The sequence below is a fragment of the Sesamum indicum genome, linkage group LG13 (genome assembly GCF_026168435.1).
Source record: "Sesamum indicum cultivar Baizhima isolate 11 linkage group LG13, ASM2616843v1, whole genome shotgun sequence".
Lineage (NCBI taxonomy): Eukaryota > Viridiplantae > Streptophyta > Magnoliopsida > Lamiales > Pedaliaceae > Sesamum > Sesamum indicum.
Genome location: NC_142669.1, coordinates 16278088 through 16288051, shown reverse-complemented (window position 1 = coordinate 16288051; position 9964 = coordinate 16278088). Strand labels below are relative to the sequence as shown.

Here is a 9964-nt window from a genome sequence, read left to right as displayed (position 1 = left end):
TTTCTTTCTACATTTGATGAGGTATTCATGATTGATGACTGAACAACAATTATCATGAAAGTAGATAAACACTCATACATAACTAATATTGAAATAAACAAAACAACGATGATTAAAGTAAACTAGAATCTGAATCCGTGACCTCACAAGCTTAAATTTCGCCAACTAAGTTAAACTTCACTGACGTTTGATTATGTTTCTTACTATCTCAAATCTTGCAGAATCAACCTTAATATCTTTATATTCATCCTGTTTGGTACAATCAGGGCGTGTTTACTAACGAGTATTAGGCGGGATATACAGCGTAATCCTGGTCTGTTAGCCGTTTACTTGCAACTGAGGCGGCCCGTTACTACTCACCAAGGCCCGGGCCATGGTGTGATTAAACGGCCGATTAGAATCCAGCCAATTTGGCTGGGATTCAAACTATCCCGCCGCGGCATCATTGTCGATTTGACATTATCACCCTCAAATTAACACTTGAAATTACTTCGTTGTCCTCGTAGTCACTCCCACCGCCTCACTTCGCTTTCGGATTTTCATTTCAAACCCTCTTTTTCCTCGAGTACTGCAAAATCCCGCTTGTACGCAAAGTTGTAGCAGGTACCCACCATCATCATCGCTTAAAGGTGAGTTCGTGGTTGTCGGACAGCGTGGGTTCGTTGCAATCGTTGTTGTTTGTGGGCAGCACTATCATCGTTCTCGATCTTAAGGTTGGTTTCTTTCAACCCATTACTTTCTCAGTGGAAGGTGTTTCAGTAGTGTTGTTCCTTATACTCTTTACTATCTTAAAATTTTCTATTCTGTACCTTGGTTGGTTGTTAAGAATATGCCGTTTTACTCTGTTTTGATCTGTTGTGACTCAATGTTTGGTGATTTGCACTCCTCCTTGGTTTTGCATTCGTACAAACTACTGCCATCATCAATAAAAGTGTTTTTCATATTTAGGATGAGGTCATTTCAAAGAGTTACTCTGGCTTTAATAATTTTACAACAAATCGTCGACGAGCTTACAGTCGCTCTCACGTTGTTCACTTCTGTTACAAAACACCTGAACGCATGTAAACCTCATCGTCCCCGGACGGGACCTCCGAGATTCTTAACCAATTTTCGGGTACCAGAACAGTTTACTCACCTGCACCGGCTAGTTTCAGTTAGCGATGAGTCGTGCCTTCGCAACTTACGTATGGACCGTAACGCCTTCGGTCGGCTGTGCTATTTGCTCCAACATGCCGGTGGAGTTTCAGAAAGCAGGGCTTGTACCGTACCCGAGCAAGTCGCTATTTTCCTTAGTGTTGTGGCCCATCATAAAAAGATTTGTGTGGTGAAGCATGATTTCTTGCATTCCGGCCGCACGATCCACAAACATTTCCATCGGGTCCTTAGAGCAGTTATCAAACTGTACAACATACTCCTAGTCCGCTCTACCCCAATTACTGACGATTGCGTAGACCCACGGTGGAAATGGTTTAAGGTACCACTACAGAATATAACCCTTTTACTAGATTTAAGAAAGTTTGCAATAGCACCAGTCAGTTCATTGCATACATCACTACGTTCATATACCTTACACTTGTGATTGACTTAATGCATCGCAGGGTTGTCTCGGGGCGTTGGATGGAACCTTCATTGACGTCCGAGTACCTGAGGCTGAGAAAGGAAGGTATAGAACCCGCAAAGGCCACGTCGCTGTGAATGTACTTGGTGTGTGCAATCCTAATATGCAATTCATATACGTTCTTTCTGGTTGGGAGGGGAGTGCAGCGGATAGCCGTGTTTTGCGTGATGCAGTTCACAGACAGGGTGGACTAAGAATTCCTACAGGTTCCAACTCACCGCTATACAATATACCCATAGCTCATGAGAATACTACCTTCTCCGGTCCTACATAAGGATAGTTAAAGTTGATGCGTTTAACAACACATTGTGCAGGACAATACTACTTGTGTGACAATGGCTACGCCAATGCTGAAGGTTTCTTGACGCCTTACCGAGGTGTAAGGTACCACTTACGCGAATGGGACAGCGGAGCTGGTGGCCCACAAGATAAATTTGAATTTTTCAACTTGAAGCACTCTTCCGCTCGGAATGTAATTGAGCGTACTTTTGGTCTACTGAAAATGCGATGGGGAATTCTAAGGAGTCCATCATTCTACCCCATTAAGGTGCAAAACAGGATCATCTTGGCTTGTTGCTTGTTGCACAACTTTTTAAGGACGGAAATGCCTGATGATCCGCTTGTGAACGAGTTGCCCAGTGATGGAGCTGAAGGCGCTGATGCAGACGCCGATTGCGTCTGGAACATTGAGAGCAACCCTTCATGGAATTCATGGAGGGATGCAATGGCGACGACTATGTACAACGAGTGGACGAGTTGCTCTTGACGTAGTTTGTCCAATATAATGGCTGCATCTTCCATCATTCATACAAAATGTTCCGTTTAAGGATTAAAGTTCTGTTGTAATACCAACTGCTCTATCCCCAATGTTATGTTGGCCTCTTAGCTCTGGGTGACGGTGCTGTTAATGAGGGTTTTCTACTTGTTGTTGTTCGGAACATTTATGCTACTCTTCCTCGCTTCAATTGTATTATTGCTTTTTAATCGGACGTTGTGTTGCGATGTATTCTCTGGCTACGTGTTTTTACTCATTGTTTTCCTACTAATTGCTCTCTGATTAATATAGCCCGAAAGTTGTATGAGCCCTTTAATGTCTCATTCATTTCTTTGGTGCAGGCATCGGCGAATGTGACGACGGTACTACCAGCCCTTGTGATCCGATTTGGTAAATCTTGCTATCATGGACTTGGGATCCGACGAAGGTACTAGCAGGCCTCGACGACGCGGGCAGAAGAGAGACAAGCCGCAACATCGACGAATGTGGACGACTCTCGAAGAGGAATGCTTGGTGGCTGGTCTTAGGAATCTGTTGGTGACAGGTTGGAAATGCGAAAATGGGTTTAGGAATGGTTATCTAGGCCAACTGGAGGCTTACATTGCAAGGAGCTTTCCCAACGCTGACATCAAGGCTGACCCACACATTACCTCGAAGTTGCATGTGTGGAAGAAGCAGTACTCGACTCTATCAACGTTGCTCACGCGTTCAGGTTTGGGTTGGGATGAACAACGGAATATGGTCACGGTGGAAGACGACAACGCTTGGAACGATTACGTCAAGGTAATAGAACATTTGATAGCATGCATTCGTTTTCTTCTTTATCCACAAGATGTAGCCGTACTTCTATGCCAATTTTAAGAGGTGACGTTATTTGATGGGTCAGATGGATCCTCACGCAAAGGGAATGCGGTACAAGACATGGCCTCTTTTCAATGCATGGCGAGAAATATTTGGTAAAGATCGTGCTACCGGTGAGCGCAGTGCGGATCCATTCAAGGATGCGAACGAAGTCAAAGATGAGGAGATTGCCGACACGCAAGACTGCAACAATCTTACTGCCGAATGGAATGCAGACGCAAGTCTACCCGGCTTCGACGAGGACCTGCCCTACACATACGATGCGAACGTCGAATACGTTACTAATTCCTCGACTGGTGCAAAACCGCCGGGTAGCACATCATCAGGAAAATGCAAGAGGAGGGAAGTCGGGAACGACATTCCCAAGTTAATTGAAATGGTCTCCACATTTTGCGAGACAGCAAACACGCGTTTGGCATCTCTGACGAGGGTCCTCGAAAGCGAATTTGGTCAGCCCGAACATCGCGCGATGATCTTGGCACATGTAAAGGAGCTTGACTCGTTGGACGAGAATGAACATATAATTGTTGCAAACAGGCTCGTTAATCACCCAAAGGAAATGGAGCTTTTCCTGGCGATGTCGGCAGAGTCTAGGGTGAAGATGGCTCGTCTCATGCTATCAGGAAGGATTTAAGTGTCAAGCTTATTTGAAAAGTTGTAGGCTTTTTTGCGTACTCGTATGTCAATGTGAAAATCTGGAAACAAATGCTGAGTTTTGTATGTAATACTTGTGTACCCGTCTTTCAGCGTATCTTTGGTCTAGCAGAACATCTTGGACCAGACGCAGGTCCCTAGAGCATCGCCGTTTTGCACTTATGGTGTTGCGATGACGTTTATATTTCTGTATGTAATGTACGTCGTATGTAATGAAGGCTGGTTTTAACCTGTTTCCAAGGATATATCATGTCTTATTATACATTGAAACTACACATGAAAATACTGGCGTAATATAGAGTTTGGTAAATTTATAAGGTTTGAAGAACATTAACTTAAATCTTGTAGGGACAAACACCATGTTGGCCTATACGAAGTCCACCATTAAGGCCTTCATATGTAATTCAAACCTTAAGCATCGTACAAAGTATAAAAATACTTGCAAATGTGAGCATGGTCCACTACACAACTACCGACGTTCTCTACCCGGCTTCGAATACATTTCCTACCACCCAAAATCTTACTTGCAAGACTGTCCAATATTAGGCTACCTTCATTCGCCTTTAGACATCACATCCCATTTGCGGTGCCGTCGGAGGATTCCGCGGTGGAGTCGTACAGTCGGGATGTATCTTCACTGGACGAAAGTATAGAATTACCTCCGAAAATTTCCTTCATTTGTTCCCACTTGCGTTCGCCACAATAGTAGTACGCCTTGGCAAAAGGCCTTTCCTGCGATAACAATGTCATTAATTTATTGTAAAGAAAGTTGATAAATTGTGCACAAACAATATCTGTAAAAAACAATTGCCGGAATGATGACCCATACTTATGTAGAGAGGGGAAGAAGACAAGTGAGTACAAGTAAGTGGTACCCGGATAATTCTGGACCATTTCTCCCACGGCCCGCGCATCCTATTCGTGTTCTCGTTCCAAGAGATGGAACGATGTGCGATAACTTTACGGAATGTGTGATACCGAACCCTTAAGAGACATAATTTTTGTCCTTTCTTGGCATGATACAACAATCTACTGACAAGAGTTTTTTCCATATCTTTGGTCCACTTGGTACAATAGAACATGTAGCGTTGATAGTAGAATCCATCCGGCCACATCATTAAATACAGTTGGGAACTACAAGATGTTTGGGCATAAAAGCTGAAGTTGTTTGAGCAAAAAAGGGACTTTCTGATAGCTTGATGAACTGGGTTCAGCACAAAGCTCACATTTATACTGCAAAGTTATGCATCGTGATTTGATGCGGTGGCCAATGAAATGCGAAGACTGTACATGCATTGATGACTCTTAGTAGGTCCATATACTTTGAAATGCAATATACCTATTGCATTCAATAAGGGTAGGTGGCTTAAATTAACACAAAATTCAGTCACAATCAGCAGATGTATTACACCTTTGTGGTAAATGCATATCTTGTCAATGAAACTAAGGGAGCCCGCCGCCAATTTCTTAAAACAGCATCAAATTGAAGACCCACCTCAGGTCCACAATCAATGTAAAAAGTTATGTATCTAAAGCGAAGTAGTTGGGGGATGGGAAGATGTAGAAGTAATGAATGTAAAGACATTAAATCCGGATAGAGTGAATGGAAGGGTTGATGAGGAGAGTTAATATGCTGCTACTTTTAGTAGGAAGGAGGGTTATGTCATGTCGCTCTCACCTTAAATCATTGTGGGCCATTTTTCAGTGGCAAGTCCAGTAATGCAATATAGAGAATATCCATAACAAAAAACTTATATGAAGAACGGTAAACATAAGCATGTCACAATACAGTAATGAATGAGTGTACTAACGCTATGGTATTCATTTTGGAGGATGCACAGTACAAACGGAAATCGGAAAACAAACTTACAACTGGCCGGGTTAGGAGAACTTACATTGTCAGATTTGCGCATGGGACAATAAACAGTGCGGCAACGAAAGGGTAGATGCCTACTGACATTAACATACGTAAAATACACAGTACGTCGATTTAAGCAAGTTAGACAAAAAAGACAATACAAGTAGTCATCAACCACACAAATATCACGACATATAAATAATTTCTTAACGTAGTACGACGCATCTCCTCTGCATGTAGAAGTTCATTTAAACTTTTAATCTGACTTTCATATTCGGAAATCCTGTTCAACAGTCCAGGAATAATCTCCTTAGACCTGCGGCACATTGGGGGGTCAACCCATTGGAATGAACCGCAGTATTGTCCCTGCCAGATAAAGACAATATGTAACGTCGTGTATTTTCCAATTCATCATAAGAAGAAATACGAATGTAGCGAGAGTAATTGTGTTAAATTATGACGCGTAGACGAATTAACCACGTAACAAGTTTTGCCACAGTTTAAATACTGAATTTATTTATCAACAAACCTCATTGCCAGGGCACCCGCGAAACCTTCTACCCGGATTATGGGAGGTCCATGAAGTGCGTACGAGCGCATCCTTACCACAATAGCAAAAACGAAGTAGTTGGTCGTTTGTGGCAGAGGAACGGTGCCTACTACCGGTTCTACCGTCGGATTCGTTACTACTGTAATCGTGTTTTGAAGCAGGGGTCTCCATGTATGTTGTCCTATGAAAGCAAAATTTAAGGATCAGAAGGGACAGTAGAATGAACTGAATATTAATATAACATTAACGTAATAGTAACACATATTATTCACAGATAATGCGAGATGACATTCACGGCAATAATCAAATTCGTTAACTACTTACAGTCACTTCAACTACAGGCAATAGAGAAATTGAACTAGATGTATGACGTTACACCTTAACCAGTTGTAATACGGGAAAAAGTAAGACGATTTAGGCAAATAAAATGTAGAAATTTGAATGCAACGACAGCTCGAAAGTAAGGTATGCGAAATTGTAGCAGTAAATTTTAACAAATGTAAAGGGGAAAACTTATTCCGAATGAGAACAGAAGACGGAAAGAAGCATAAAGAACTTGAAGATGGGGGTACAAGCTGCTTTGACGGAAATTGTTAACCTCAAACTGTTGTGTGCGGAAGCGTTTACGAAAATACCAGAATAGCCTCCTGCACAATAGGATCGGTCTTGAGAAGCCCTAGAAGAACAAAATACGAAATATTGGAATACATTACACGCGATACAAACAATGCGTACCAGGACGCGGAAGATATGGGGGTGACGATGACCTTACCCGAAATTTGGAGGTAGTCTGTGCTCGTTCGGAGGATTCGGCCGGAATAATGTGTTTTGCCAAAGAACGTCTACAAGTCGGACGGAAGGGAAAAGGGGGAGAGAGAAATGAAGAATGGATTACATGAACAAGTAATTTCTGTCTGTTGATGGGGACAAAAAAGTAAATTTATTACGAAGTATGTGTGTGAAATCAATACTAGTAAACACTTTTAGTAGGATATCCTCGCAATATTGTCATGTATAGTAAACGCACCATTTCATTATCCAATAATAGGCAATCCCAGTACAAATCCCAAATCAATCCCGCGACCAGATTGCGAATCCATTTGGGTAAACACGCCCTCAAAGAATCTCATTTTAGCCCTCTGACCTCGTTTCTTACAGACCTCTTCCAACCTTGTATCACTGCAAAAATTCTACAAATATGTCCCTTCCACTCTTCTTCTGGAAACTTCACTGTGATGATACATTGTACAGATGCCCATTTATCTTCAGACAAATAAAGGAGTATATGGAAGCAGCCAATTTAGATATGATTAGTAGATTTCATAAGGAAATTCGTCTAAGAGCACATTAAAACATAGCCGCTTGATCAAGTTAAAGTCCAAAGTACTGATTCGACCCTCAGCGAAGAATGTCAGCCCAAAAAAAAAAAGGAATTAAATAGGAGGCGGGAATGAAATTATACACGTGTCATCATAAATGTACTAGGTCTAAACTATAAATACCCCAAAAATTGTCAATTGAAACTTTAGTAATAAAATCCTCTTTTGAGGTTAGAGACTTCAGCCCTTGAATTTATTATAAAGCAAATCAAGATTTGCGCCTTTTTATGAAGAATTCAACCTCAAACTCAGGTAGATATAGATTCATAATAATCATCTGATCAATTTGAATTTGCAGTTCACGTAAAATCATACAAGTCAAAGAAATTTATAAACACCAGCTCTCCATGCCTTAATTACAACTTTTGCTACCTACCGTAGTCTTACGATCTTTGATATTTCTTCTGTATGACCTTACTAACTTAGAGCACAGTCCGACCTAAACAAATTTAATAATTACGGATACACATCACCTCCCCTAAGAAGTATGAAATTTAATGACTTTCAGGGTTCTTTCTTTCAATGAAGCCTTTCCAAAAACAATCTTGAAAAGACAGAATACAACCTATGAAAGCAAAGATACGGATTCCATTTCTAGTGACACAGGGTCAAAAAGAAAGATCTTCTTGTGGAAAAATTTGCAGAAATCAAACATGTGAAGTACAATGTTGCTTGAACAGATTATGCATGTCTAAGATTAGGATATTTTTTTTAAAGAGGTTTATTTTATTGAATGTTTGCAGATGGAATATTGGATGAGCTTTCGTTGTAAGAATTTGGACCTGGAAAAATATCAGGTGTCTTTTTTTATTAGTACAAGAGTTGTAGCTTTTGCGAGATGGGTACAAATCTGTAGCACGCCTACACACATTTTTCTCGAATACGCCAGAAAGCAGCGAATGCTTTACATATCACAAAAGCTTTTTCCCCTTTTTTATTTTATTTTTCCTCAAGTTTATCAAGATTCCCTTTATTATTACTATTGCCGTGATGTTTTTTTTTTAAAAAAATAAAAATTATATATTTTCATACTTGGGTGGTTTTCTGAATATTTTACTTTGACACGAGAAACATTATTCTGTAGTCTAAATTTTTTAAAATAGTATTGCATATTGTATAATACGCAATATTGTTTAGCTATATTGAATAAGTCGGACTTTTCTAAATAAATAATGATGTTTGGATAAGGATATGTATAATATGAGTTGAGTTGGATATAGAGAGCTTTTTGCGCGAGATTCAGAAAAGGTTTTTTAACCTCCGGCTTTAAAAAAATAACTTTAAGGTATTTTGAATGTCAGTTTCTGTTTCTAAAACTGCTAAAATGGAGCTTTTAGGCCAAAAGTTCGGAACATCTTGGGAGGGTGCTTCTAGTTGCTTTGATTTTTTTGTGAATAAATTCAGTTTTATTTTTTACTATTTTACCCTTATTATAATAATCTTAATTCAACTTTACCATTTTTAATTTTTTTTAATTTTATATTTGAAGTTGATATTGAAATTTTTAAATAATTCAAATAATAACAATAATCAAATTTACACTTTCACATATTAAATATTTTATATTTTTTATATTTTATTTGGAGTATTATCTAATTGTGTTATTCCTTTATCATTAAAAAAATAAAAATTAAATGGCTATGGTTACTTAATAAAGTGATTTTTTTTTTTTTGGCATTCATGCAAGACTAATTATTATATATGAATCAACAATTATATTTAGAACTCTAATTAATTGAGTGTTAGAAGGAAAAATCACTATTTATATTTGATTTGTTAAGTTTAATAAATAGAGTTTACAAGAATTTCGTGGATCAATCAATCTCGATCTAGTTTGATTTATTTTTGAATGTTATGTGACCCAACAATATGAAACTAAAAATAGATTGGCAAATGGCAAAGTTGCAATAATATTTCATATCTGTGTTAGTTAATCTGGTCTGGGCCTCTCTGTCCTAACTCTTAATCAATTAGATGTAGCCCAAGAAGGCCATTGGATGCTGGATTGTTTTCATCACTTACCAACTTTTTATTGAAAATAAGTAAAATAAATAATCTTGATCGACAACTTTTAGTTTTTAACCACTTAAATTGAGCTTATTTAAACTAAAAGTTATATCTATGTTTGGTTTCATTTTTAACGTATTTTAGAGTGTTTGGTGGAAATAGAGGGAGAAAAATAAAGATAAACAATTAGCAAGAATCAAGAAAATTCTATTCAAATTTGCCCAATAAATATTTACCATAATCCAGAGTAAAATCCAATGCA

At 39.1% G+C, this 9964-nt stretch overlaps 1 protein-coding gene across 1 annotated transcript; it reads left to right on the top strand.

The window, feature by feature from the left end:
- Positions 1-2693: 2693 nt before the first annotated feature.
- On the top strand, positions 2694-4096 carry LOC148784564 (uncharacterized). Its single transcript, XM_088877329.1, has 2 exons — positions 2694-3176; positions 3280-4096. Exons 1-2 carry the CDS (start codon positions 2799-2801, stop codon positions 3886-3888), a joined length of 987 nt encoding a protein of 328 aa, XP_088733455.1. The 5' UTR covers positions 2694-2798; the 3' UTR covers positions 3889-4096.
- The last annotated feature ends 5868 nt before the right edge of the window (positions 4097-9964 follow it).

Coding starts and splice junctions, on each gene's coding strand:
- LOC148784564 (XM_088877329.1), top strand. CDS start 2,799: ATGGACTTGGGATCCGACGAAGGTACTAGCAGGCCTCGACGACGCGGG. Junction 3,177..3,279: donor CTTGGAACGATTACGTCAAG/GTAATAGAACAT, acceptor TTGATGGGTCAG/ATGGATCCTCACGCAAAGGG.